The following is a 13,055-nucleotide window of genomic DNA, read 5'->3' as shown; positions in this document are numbered from 1 at the left end:
AGTGCCCATTCTGGAGCTTTTAAAAAAAGATGTCTCTGTCCCAGACTGGTAAAAGTGTCTTAGGGGTGTAGTCAGGGGAGGCATGGGGATCTTTTTTTAAGCTTTCTGAGGGGGCAGGGTAGGGGATTCTAGTATGGGGCCAGGGTTGAGAACGGCTTTGTTCTAAGATAGGAGAAGGCTGCTTCTGTTTTGTGCCAAGTGGTGGTCATGTGAGTGTCACCTTACAGTTATTCTTTAAATCACACAGATGTTTTATGCACTCTGATATGTTACATGGTTTTTTAAAGTAAAAGATCTAACATCTAAATGAGTAGTCAAATTCTTGGAGACAGAACAGTGGCTCCTGGGGCTGAGATGGGTAGGGGATGGGCAGTTGGTGTTTAATGAGAACAGAGTTTCAGTTTGGGTGGATGAGAAGGTTCTGGAGTTAGATGCAGAAGATGGTTGCACCACCGTGTGAATGTACTTAATGCCACTGAACTATACGCTTAAAAATAGTGAAGATGGTAAAGTCTACGAAGCGTATTTTAGCACAAATTTAAGAAAAAACACTCTAACATTTTCCCTCAGCTAGAATTGGGCCAGGAACAGCCAAACATAAAGACCACATATTGAACTCGACAGAAAGCAGAGTCCATGATAAACATTTTCTTCCTCAGCAAATCCTGAAAACAATCCTGTGAGGTAGGTACTTTTATTATTTCAAGCCCAGAGAGGTGAGGTCATTTGCCCAACACCACACAGCAAATGGCCTTAGAATGCGATCTCAGGTGTATCCCACTAGAGCGCCCAGCATCTTACACGGTGGCCTGACTACATGCTGAGCACTGACCACACTCATCTTGGGCCTGACTGCAGCCCATTCGCCTCCCACCCCAACTGCTTTCCAGCAGGACTATTGGTAGTGGAGCCCGAGGCACTGCAGGGTCCTGGAAAAGTAAGAGGGCAGAGGAGCCAGAAGCTCAGTGGGTGGGTCCCTGGGCCTGGTGCCTGGGAGGCGAAGACAGTGCAAATGGAGGTGCAGGGGCAACCGGGCAGCCTGGGAGGCGGTCAGGCAGAGGCGGCCGAGGAGGGCTTCATCCAGGACCTGGGGCGGAGAGACATATCAGCATTCAGCCGGGGGAGTTCCCAGCAGCGCTCAGCAAAACAGAGCAAGGCAAATACTTTGTCCTCCCTCTGCATCCGTGTTCTGCGTGCCTCTGCACATGTAAATACCGTCACACTCACACACATACTCCAGCATAGACCAGCTGCTGCTGCTGCTTCTGCTAAGTCACTTCAGTCGCGTCCGACTCTGTGCGACCCCATAGACTGCAGTCCACCAGGCTCCCCCGTCCCTGGGGTTCTCCAGGCAAGAACAATGGAGTGGGTTGCCATTTCCTTCTCCAATGCATGAAAGTGAAAAGTCAAAGTGAAGTTACTTGGTCGTGTCTGACTCTTAGTGACCCCACGGACTGCAGCCTACCAGGCTCCTCTGCCCATGGGATTTTCCAAGCAAGAGTACTGGAGTGGGGTGCCATTGCCTCCTCCAATAGACCAGCTAGGGTTCACCAAATCAATCTCCTAGGCATCTTGCTAAACTGCATTCCCCAGCACCTCCGGCAGGTTGGGGATGCCGTGATTGAGCTCCACTCAGCACAACAGGAGTGTTGAGTGTGTGTCCCGCTTCCTGACCTGGCCCAAGAAACCAACACCCAGCCCCCCTGCCCCATGAACCTGCCCTGTCTCCTCTGCTGACCAGATGGCAGCAGCCAGGGGCCCCCCCAAGTGACTTGTTTGGAGCAAAGCCTGCCCCTACCCCATCCCATTAACTGGATTTCACACAGAAGGAAACTGTTGTGTTAATACTCTGGTACTTGAGGTTTTTCTGTTAAAGCACATAGTGTTATCAGAATACACAACCTCTTACACCCATTATAGAATGGCAGATTTAGAAGGACCTTTAGAAATCGTCTGGCTTGATTTCCTTATTGAACAGAAGAGACCCATAAGAGAGGGTGTCACTTAGGGCCACACAGCAAGACAAGGCTACTGGTAGCTTTGGAAGCCTAAGTTGCGTAGCTGACGTCTGGAGATGCTAGCCATCCCTCCAACCCCACAAGCCCCAGCCCACCCCAGAAGGCCGCAGGCAGGTGGGCTTGGGTACCTGTCTTTGGGGCTTGGTGCTCTCGACTGGCAGAAGAAAGCGCTGGCCAAGGACAGTGCCCACACGGGCAGAGTATGTGTGATCCCCAAGCACAGGGCAGAGCTGCAGGGCCATGTGTGCCTGTAGCTGGTTGGGAAACACTAGAAGACAGGAGAGATGGGACAGATGGCAGGCAAGCAGTTCATTCTGTCCCACCCAGTACTGCCGCGCCTCCCCACCCCATTCTCAGATGGTGTGGTTTCAGTGAGGTGGACACTACCACCCCAGCCTCTGGAGCGAGGTTGGGGCAGGCAGAGCTGTCAAGCCACCAGCCTTGAGGGACTCATCCATGAAGAGACGCAACCCTGAATTTTTTGTGATGCTTCTGGGAATGAAGAGCACTCTTTCCTGCTGTGGAGTGAGCCTGGAGCTGCTGGAGCACCTGCATCTCTGCCTCCATGGGGGACAGCTGCTGTTCCTATGGGAGGAAGAAGCCAGCACGCAGGAGGTGGAAAGAGAGGGAGAAATTGCTTTCTGATGACATCCTCCAAGCCCGGACTATTGTTTTGGCTGCACTGGGTCTTCATTGCTGCATGCGGCCTTTCTCTAGTTGTGGAGAGTGGGGGCTACTCTCTAGTTGCAGCGTATGGGCTTCTCATTGCGGTGGCTTCTGTTGTGGAGCATGGGCTCTAGGGTCTGCAGGCTTTCAGGAGCTGCAGCATGCAGGCTTGGTAGTTGCGACTTGCTGGCTCAAAGGGGTGAGGGCTTCAATAGTTGCAGCACAGGGGCTCCTTAGTTGTGGCTGGTGGGCCCCAGAGCATGCACAAGCCTGAACTTCTAAGTTATATGAGTCATTAAATTGCTCTTTTGGGTGACACCAACTTGAACTTGTTTTGGGGAAACGTAATGGTATGAAATGGTTCACACATGCAAACTTATTAATACTCCTGAAAACCCTATAATGTGAGACCTAGCATCATTCCACCTTATAGACAGGAAAACCGCAGCTCAAGAAGTAACTAGTCCACCATAGACTGGGATTCAAGCCCAGGAGCTGTCCCATCTACTTTCATGTCCAGCAATATGGTGGGCTGGGCAATCTAAAACCCATCTTTTATTAACCACCTAGAAACACTGGAAAACTAGCAATCAGCCTTTCAAATACACAGCTGGACACGGGGGAAAGTAAAGTCCCCTGGATGAACATACAAAAAGAAAACAAATCCAGAGCACAAGAGAGTCGACATTTCACCTCTTCTAGGGGTACTTCCAATCTTGGGGCCAAGGGGGCTTGGGTTTAAGTAGTGACAAGGGGCCAGGGATGAGGCTGTGGTGCCCAAATGAAATCTTGAGAGGCTACATCTTCCATGCAAGGGTGGAATAGGAGAAAAAGCCAGCCACCAAGGAAGGCAGATGAGCTCTGTAGGTATGGATGAGGAGAATGAAGATGAATTCCCAACTGTGAGCTGCTCTCACACAGGCTTGGGGTTCTAATACCACTTGAGTGATCTGTGAACTTCCAACTGAGGTGTTAATCTCTAGGTCCTAAAGCAGTGATGTGAGCCCACTCAGCAGAAGCAAGGCAGAACCTCTCAAGTCCCCACTGCCAATGAGGCAGTAAAGGATTTCCACAGATGAAGACCCAGCATAACCTGAACCACAGAGCAATAAGGAGACATTCCACCAAGGGGAGCAAGTCTGCAGAAATCACAACAGAATTAGACACTTAGAATCTCAAAAGAATTATAGAAACACCATACAGGTGTGCTTTAAATGAGTAAAGACAAACAAGAACAAGTAATGAGAGAAAAAAACAGATGCCATCACTAACTGGGTTCAAGGCTAGGAGAATGGATGGACAACAAGCACAGGGAAGGAGGTGATCAATAGAGAGGCTTGCCCAGAGCATGGACCGTCAGCTGATGTGTGTTCTTGGCCATTTGGGATTTATAGGTAAAGAAAAAGCTGACAGATCAGCAAGAGAAGGCGCGAAGCAATCTGAAGACTGACCAGGTCATTTAATTCCTGGAAAAACTTGAATCAGTGGCTGTTGGTCACCTTTACTTACTGGTGTGAAAAATAAAACCACAGGATGGACCACAGCAATCGGTGAGCAGACAAAACTTTAAATCAGAAAGGCAGGGTGGGGGTCCATGGTACGTGCAGCAAAAGTGGTTAGATGTGTAATGACTTGAATATCCTTTGAGATCTGAGATTTTAGCATCATGCTCTATTGGGTGTGAATACTGTTCTCATTAGTTTTATTGCAGTCTAGACAAAAATGTTAGGACTTTGGGAGTTCCCTGGCAGTCCAGTGGTTAGACTCTGCTCTTCCATTTCTGTGGGTCCAGCTTTAATCCCTGGTCAGGGAACGATCCCTCAAGCCATGCCATGCAGCCAGGAAAAAAAAAAAAAAAAAGAGGCTGATTTAATAAGAATGAGCAAAACATTGGTTAAAAAATGCAGGCAAGGGCTTCCCTGGTGGTCCAGTGGTTAAGAATCTGCCTTGCAATGCAATGGACACAGGTTCCTGGTCAGGGAAGAGCCCACACGCAGCAGAGCAACTAAACCCATGCGCCACAACTACTGAGCTGCAACTAGAGCCCACGCTTCGCAAGGAGAAGCCACCGCGATGGGAAACTTGCCACCACAACAAAGAGAAGCCCTCACTCTGCGCAGCAGGAAAAGCCCACGTGCAGCAACAAAGACCCACCACAGCCGAAAACTAAAAGTAAACAAACAAATCTTAAAAAAAATGCAGGCAATAAGTCTAGAAGTATTCTAAAAGTTCATTTACTTTGCAGTTGGCCGGACTGAATCACGATTTTCAGGCTGACTTGTGCCTTTGTGTGGACTGGAGGAAAGCACCGCTCCTTTGCTGGGTGCAGTCCTGCCAGGGCCCACACCTCAGCAGAGAGAATATGGGCTGCTCGGTAACAGAGCTACCTGCACATGGGCAGCCCTGGCTGCTTGACTGTTAGATAGGAACACTCACAACTTTTGAAGACCAAACATTGTAAATAAATGTTTTAAAATTTTTGGGAGGAGTCTATTTTTGTTAAAAGCATTATGCAAATTAAAAAGTTTGACATAAAAGAAAAAACAGATGCCTTATTTTTTTAAAAGGCCATCTGTATTTGTAAAACAGTCAACTTGAATTTGCAGACGTAAACAATACAATCAATGGGTAGGTTAAACTAGCAGGTTAGATCCAACTGAAGAGAAAATTACTCAGCTGGAAGGTACGTCTGAAGATTACCCAGATATGCAGCAAAGATAAAGACGTGAAAAATGTGGAAGAAAAGGTGAGAGACACAGCTTGTGAATAAGAAACTCAGACGCTACCAGGCATTCAAAAGGGAGGATGCAAGAGGCACAGCATTTCAAGAACTTTTCAGAATGGATTAAACAGGTTAATCTTCAGATTCAGCAAACACACTGAATCCCGAGAAATAAAACTAAACCTACACACCTCGATTATCACAGTGAAACTAGAGAACATTGAAGGTAAAGAGAAGATGCTGAGAATAGTAAGAAAAAAAATAGGTGACCTGCAAAGGGGTGACCTTCAGACTGACCGGAGAAGCACTGCCCCCTCCGGGTGGAGCTGATCACATACACCCTTACAGTCCATCAAAGACTCCCCAGGCCACCACTGAAACTACCACCTACCTCCCATTCCCTGCCTCCCCAACCAAATACAGTTTGTCAAGTCTGGCTGGGGCTCCAGACCCACCTGTCAGTGGCTGCAGCTGGACCAGGGCACAGCCAGAGCCCGTGGCAACCACACGGAAGTGGCTAAGGGTCCTCTTGACACCTTCCATGATGTCCTTTCGCGATGGGGACTGCACTGGAACAACCTGTGGTGTCAGCCCCCAAGGGTGAACAAGCTTCACACATACATGGGAGCTGCCCCCAAACCCTACCTGTTCCCACCAGACCCAGGACAAGGGCCACAGTATAGGCAGTGGTCACTCACCTGTTTTAGGGGAATGAAGGGCCAGCCACCCCATATCTATACCCTTCACTCTTCTTGAGGGGTATGTCTGAGGGTCCCCTCTTCCCCACCCAGGCCCTGACTCACGAGATTGACCCCATCAATGTGTTCCAGTTTCAGAGCTGCTTGGATCTTCCCTTCAGAAGTAACTGGGATCCCATCAGTGACAGCACTGAGAAAGAGGCAGGAGGACGTCACAGAGTTGCTTGCTGGGACCTCCCCGCTGCCCTGGAGCTTCCCAGCCCTTCTCACCAGTACGTGGCTGTGGGTCTCCTGGCTCTCTGTGAGTGAGCAAAGAACTTCTGGAGGCGGCTTGCTGTCTGGGGACAACTGGAGAGGAGCACAAGCCCCGAGGCCTCCCTGGAGAAAGACAAATCACAGAAGTTAAAATCCCCTGAGATCACCCGCAAAAAGAGGAGACCCTGAGGAAGAAACACGGACCCACTGAAGGCCGAGGAGTAACATCTGGACTACAACACAGACCTCCTCCTGAGAAACAAGTAAGTCTTCCCCGTGTTTGATAATAAGAGTACATAGCTTAAACATGTTTCTCATTTTGCTCTGGCTCCCAGGGAGCTCAGAGCCAAACATCATAACAATTACTACCAACTGCTGACTGTCTACCAATAGGCACTCTACTAGGAATTTCATATATACTAGCTATTAAATGGGCTTCCCTGGTGGCTCAGATGGTAAAGAATCTGCCTGTAATGTCAGAGATCTGGGTTTGATTCCTGGGTTGGGAAGATCCCTTGGAGAAGGGAATGGCTCAATTCCCCATAAACAAGCTTATGAGTTTGTGGAACTGCAGGAACATCTCATCTCAAGCACCATCTCTAACAATGGCTATTAGAGGAAAGAGTATCACAGATCAGTTAACAATGCCGGCTATGAATACTGGACTGGAGAAGTGACTATACACTGAGCACAAATGTTGTGAATTCTGTTTTATGGTTAAAGAAACTAAGGCTCAGTGACACCTAAGATCAGTTTGTACATAAGGATTTGAACCCAGATCTGTCCACTTCCTCCTCTTTTTCTTTGTTTCCTACCTCTGTGATCCCAAAGCAGCCAGTGGAAAATGTCTGTTTATTCCTAAGTGGCTCTGCCCCCATCCCAAATAGATGCTTATCTTCCTACCTTTCTATCACTTCCACCACTTACTTCCCAGATGCTCGGACAACCTGGAGCTCCTGCTCCCCAAGCCCCAGGGACTGGCTCAGTTCTGGCAGCACTGACAACAATGTCAGCTCTCCTGGTTTTCCTAGGTGGAAAAAAAAAAGGAAGAGTAAAAGTTGCTCTCAGAGGCAACATCCCTTCTCTTTGATACTGTCTGCTCTCAGACACATCAAAACCCCTTTCACTGCATCTCTTTTCCCTGCCCATACCTGTCACTGGCAGACCCTGTGGCTTGTTCAGTGTCACCAGAGGTCCTGAAACATGTAATACATAAGCATCAGCAACAGAAAAAGCAATTTACAAAGACTTTCTCAATTCATATTATCATGTGGTCCCAGTACAACTCTCATACCGGAGTTATCAACCACGCCCTGAAATGAACTTCTTTCTGAACCTTGCATATGCTCAGCTTGCTGCCTCAACCTCAGGACCTTTGCACTTGTTGCTTTCCATGTCTCAGATTTTCACGTGGCTTGCTCCTTATATCATCATGGCTCAAATGTGATTGTCACAAAGAGGCCTGGGTCTCCAATCTGATGTCTGTTCCTTTCTTGCAGATCCTTACCACCGCTGTTTTATTAACAGTACTGATCACTAGTAAGTATTTTTTTCATTTATATTATTGTTAATCATTTTCTCCCACTGAAAGGTTGGCTCCCTGAAGGCAGGAACCATATTTATTTTGTTCAGCACCAGACAGCCCTGTTCTAGAGCAGTGCCTGGAAGACAGCCTGTGCTCAATAAATAGCTGAGAAAATTCATAAATCACTTGAGACTGAGGCACAGAGACATTGTTATTTTCCTAAAGCCACACAGCAAGCTGATCACAGAGCTAGATATGACTCCAAAGCCCGTTTTGTCCCCCAATACATTAACACTTTACTGAGAGCCTACTAGTGCAAAGCTCTCTGGTTATTTACACTCTCCCTCCCCACAGCTGCATCCCATGATGCTGAGGCAGAGAGAGTACGTGGCTGGTCCCACGTGGTACGTGGTTAGTACGTGGCTAGCTGGTCCCACGTAGCCGTGAGGTTGCGAGTGGGAGAACCAGGATTTGACCCCACAGGTTTTAGTACTCTACCGAACCAGATCCTCAGAAGGCTCGGGTTAAGACTCCTCCCCTTCCAGGTCTCTCGGCACCTGTCCCTCCCACCCCTCACCTTTACGGTCCACCACAGCCGCCCTTAATACATCGACCAGTTCTTCCCGACTGAAGGTCCCCGGTCTCAGCAGTCCTGGGAAACACTGGTCACCCGGGGGATCCGACGGTTTGCTGGCGCCTCGACGTTGCAGCTGATGCCTGGGAAAGGTTAGGTAAACAGAGGAATCACTGCTTCCGGAAGTGCCGCCCACTCTTATCTCCACACACATCTTCCCAAACCCTGCGGCTTCTTATGAATGCTTCAGGAAGCCTGGATTGAGCTTCCCGAAATCTCAGGTTCTATTGGCCCCAATGTACCGAAAAGAGAACTGAGGCTCAGAGAGGTCTACGACTAGTTTAGGGGCACACAGCAGAGATGAATTAGAACCCATATCTAGATCTCTACCCTCCCCCAGCCCCAGTCTCCTCCCTTCTACACAAAGCGGGGCGGAGGTTGTGTAATCACCGGGCCTTGGTGCCAAAGCCTGCGGCTGTGGGCGTTGCACGGATCCCCAGACCCCGCCGCCAGCCACCCCAGGCCTGACCCAAAACCCGACAGCCACCCATCTGCGGAGCGAAGACAGTGCGCTTGAGTCCGGAAGGACTGCCCCGGGATCTCCCACAGCACGCTGATTGGTCAGATTGACTGTCAATCGGAATAGCTAGGCACCGAGTGGTGAGAAAGAGGAGCTTTGCTTTTAACCGGGAAGGAAATGCAGAAGTTCACGATCTGTGACTTTGAGGAAACCGAAGCACAGAGCCGAGCAGGTATTTACTGCAGGTCAGAGGACCGGTCTTAGGACAAAGCCAGGTTTTCTCCTCATTGCAATTCTTCGGAGTCTTTTGACTTAAAAAAAAATAAAAAACCGCCACTGTGCATAATTTTGTAAGGCAAATTGGAAAAAACAAAATCCGCACTCATTTGTTCAGTGAACCTGCTTCAAAGCATACAGCCTGGTGCGTAATCCAAAAGGGGGGAAAAAAAAGGCCAAAGGCAGAAACAGGTTCACTACAGCATTATTTATAAAGGTAGAAATAAATCTCAAAACTGTAAACAAATTGTCCTGTGATTAGATTCATAAGGACATAAATTCACCCATTCAACATTTTTTGAATGCTAACTCTATGCTATGCCTTGGCATCTGTGAACTGGAAACAGATTAACAAAGAGGCAACTAAGATCCCTCATGCCAGGTTACGCAGCCAAAACAACAACAAAAAAGTTAAGCCAAAATATAAAAGACTATGATTCATTAAAAAAAATAAATAATAAAAATAAGTAGAAGTAAAAGATTTTAAAAGACTGATTTCTGATTTTAGTTACATGACCTTTTGGGAAAGTCAGTGGTTGACAATGACAAGGGCTGGAGTGGGTGAGGGAATGAGAATCTACTAAAAATGGGCATAAGGGAACTTTTTGGTATACAGTGATTATATATCTGTATGAATCTGCCAAAAACTTACTGAACTAAATACCTTAAAAGGGTAGATTTTATTGTATGTAAAGTATACCTCAAGAAACTTAGTTTTTTTAATTCAAAGATTTAAGTAGTCAATTTTTAAAAATAATTTTTAAGTTAGTGTGTTGTATTTTCATTTTTATTCAGTTCAAGAAGTTTTCTTTTTATTTTTTCCTTTGGCACTACCACATGAAGGATCTTAGTTCCCTGAGCGGGGATCAAACACACCCCACTACAGTGGAAGTGTGGACTCTTTTAACCACTGGACTGCTGGAGAAGTTCCTAAACAGTCAATTTTTAAATAAATCTGCACAAATTCAGACAGGACTGGCATGAAATTTGGCAAGGATGCAAGTGATTTTATCATATTTGGGGCTCAGACATGAGTGTGCTGTGTCAAAAAGGCCCCACGGTATTTTAGAACCTCTCTTCTGAAAGATCTCCTGTGCATTCATAATTTGCAGCCTGAATAAAGACGGAGGGACAGGACACAACCTACTTTGCCGACAGTAGCCCTCTCCTCCACTGGCCCCGCTTGGCCCCAGGAAGGGCCATTCTTTAACTTGGACTGGCCCCTGGCCTGCTTGAGGCTTGAGCTCCCTCCACACGTCCCAGCCTCATCAAAGTCTGCCCTCTACTGTTCACTGCCTAAAACTGATGTGACTGTTAATCTCCAAGCTTCCAGAAGGAAAGAAAGAAACCTAGTTTTCTCTAGGCTGAGAGGGCTCAGTGCAAAGAAACAATGATCAGCCATTTAAGACTCACATGTGAAACTCAGATTGTCAGGAGGAAGGTAAGTTGGGACAAATTCCAAACTTTAGCCACCCCCAGCCCAACTCAGTTTATGACTAACTGCACAAGAAGAGCCGGGAGGCCACAGCCTCAGCAGCAGTCGAAAGGGAATAGTTTCTGTGCTGATGTAAACATCGTGCCTCATGCCAAAGGCCCACCCCCATGGACCCCCGACAGCACTGAGCCAGCCCTCCTACCATAAATGCAAGAGCAGGAAAGCCCAGAATAAAAATGTTCTTTGCTAGCTCTGGCAGCTTCTCCTACACACGGCTGCAAGGTGTGGGTCGGCTGCAGGAAATGGGTCAGCTGCCAGAAATAACCCTTTACACTTTAACTTTGGTAACATAGGCCTTTGTCTTAGTCTTTAATAAACCCAGGTAGGCCTTATAGTTAGTCAGAAATAACATGTATTTGAATCTGAGAGGCACAGACTAAAGCACGTTCACCTACAAACCTAGTCTTTCATGCTTATCTTGTTTGAGTTGCCCAATACTGAAAAATGGGAGCTTATACTGAGAAACTAATACTTTGTGGCTACCCCAGAGTGCATTTTGAAATCCTAAGATTGAGTGTTCTGAACACGAAAGAAAACTGTCTAGCAAGGTAGGGAAGGCTTTGATGGAGAGTTGCATTGCAGCTTGACTAGTCCTATCCCACTTAGACACTTAAGAGATTGTAATAAAATGTAACATTGAGAAATTAGAAGAGTGCCTTCATCCTACCCTCCCAATCAAAGCCCTTCTTTTTTTAAATTTTTTTAAAAACTTGAAGTATAGTTGATTTCCAGGTGGCTCAGGGGTAAAGAATCTGGTTGCCAATGCAGGAGACATGGGTTCTGTCCCTGAGTGGGAAAGATCTCCTGGAGCAGGAAATGGCCACCCACTCCCGTATTCACACCTGGAAAATTCCATGGACAGAGGAGCCTGGGGGCCCTCTGGGGCCCACAGGATCACGAAGATTTGGACACGATTGAGCACAAGCACATAGTTGATTTACAGTGTTGTGTTAGATTCTGCTATACAGCAAAGTTATTCAATTATATATATTTTGAAGAATACATATCTAATATATATATATATCAGATTCTTTTCCATTATATGTTATTACAAGATATTATAGTTCCCTATGTCGTAGGACCTTGTCATTTATCTATTTTATATATCTGTATATATATATCTGTTAATCCCAAACTTTGCATTTATCCCTTCCTGCCTTTACCCTAACCATAAATGTGTTTTCTTTTTCTTTTTTAAAATTTCATTTATTTATTTTTGGTGACACTGGGTCTTTGTTGCTGTGTGCCGTCTTTCTCTAGTTGCCGTGCAAGGTGTTCTAACTGTGATGGCTTCCCTTGTTGCAGGGCACAGGCTGTAGGGTACTCTGTCTCAGTAGTTTCAGCTTTTGGTCTCTAGAGGGGCTAGCTCAGTAGTTGTGGCACAGGGGCTTAGTTGCCCCTAGCCTGTGGAATCTTCCTGAACCGGATTCCAGCCCATGTCCCCTGCATTGGCAGGCGGATTCTTAACCACTGGATCACCAGGAAAGTCCATAAGTGTGTTTTCCATGCCTATAGATCTGTTTCTGTTTTGTAAATAAGTTCATTTATATTATGTTTTTAGATTTCACATATAAATGATATCATAACATTTGTTTTTCTCTGTCTGACTTACTTCACTTAGTATGGTAATCTCTAGGTCCATCCATGTGGCTACAAATGGCATTATTTCATTCTTTTTTATGGCCGAGTAGTATTCCATTTTATGTGTATACTACATCTTTATCCATTCATCTACTGATAGTTACTTAGGTTGCTCCCATCCCTTGGCTATTGTAAACAGTGCTGTTATGAGCATAGGGGTACATGTATCTTTTCAAATTTTCTATCTTTTCCAGATGTATGCCCAAGTGGGATTGCTGGATGATATGGTAACTTTATTTTTAGTTTTTTACAATGAAGTGAAGTGAAAGTTACTCAGTCGTGTCCAACTTTTTGCGACCCCATGAACTATACAGTCTATGGAATTCTCCAAGCCAGAATACTGGAGTGGGTAGCCTTTGCCTTCTCCAGGGGATCTTCCCAATCCAGAGATCGAACCCAGGACTCCTGCATTGCAGGCAGATTCTTTACCAGCTGAGCCACAAGGGAAGCCCAAGAATACTGGAGTGGGGAGCCTATCCCTTCTCCAGCAGATCTTCCTGACCCAGGAATCGAACCCTGGGAATCCCTTAGTAAGAAAACCTCCATGCTGTTCTCCATAATGGCTGCACAATTTACATTCCCACCAACATTGTAGGTGTTTTTCTCCATACTCTCTCCAGCATTTATATTTGTAAACTGTTTGATGATGGCTATTCTGACTGGTG

The 13,055-nt window shown here is 46.6% G+C and overlaps 1 protein-coding gene across 4 annotated transcripts; it reads right to left on the bottom strand.

Moving 5' to 3' along the window:
- Nucleotides 1-678: 678 nt before the first annotated feature.
- On the bottom strand, nt 679-9,027 carry RPUSD3 (RNA pseudouridine synthase D3). Of its 4 annotated transcripts, none has more exons than XM_004018280.5 (9): nt 8,909-9,027; nt 8,462-8,601; nt 7,511-7,555; nt 7,287-7,386; nt 6,375-6,482; nt 6,210-6,294; nt 5,862-5,985; nt 2,147-2,286; nt 679-1,087 (listed from the first exon to the last, which is right to left on the bottom strand). In XM_004018280.5, exons 1-9 carry the CDS (start codon nt 9,007-9,009, stop codon nt 896-898), a joined length of 1,035 nt encoding a protein of 344 aa, XP_004018329.1. In that variant the 5' UTR covers nt 9,010-9,027; the 3' UTR covers nt 679-895. The 4 variants fall into 4 exon arrangements, with proteins under 4 accessions (XP_004018329.1, XP_027813906.1, XP_060258793.1 ...); XM_060402810.1 differs by lacking the exon at nt 679-1,087 and adding an exon at nt 1,268-1,380; XM_027958105.2 differs by lacking the exon at nt 2,147-2,286.
- Nucleotides 9,028-13,055: the final 4,028 nt, after the last annotated feature.

This window comes from Ovis aries, chromosome 19, assembly GCF_016772045.2.
Source record: "Ovis aries strain OAR_USU_Benz2616 breed Rambouillet chromosome 19, ARS-UI_Ramb_v3.0, whole genome shotgun sequence".
Classification (NCBI taxonomy): Eukaryota; Metazoa; Chordata; class Mammalia; order Artiodactyla; family Bovidae; genus Ovis; species Ovis aries.
Note: the sequence above shows the minus strand (reverse complement) of the source record. Positions and strands in the feature narration are given on the sequence as shown.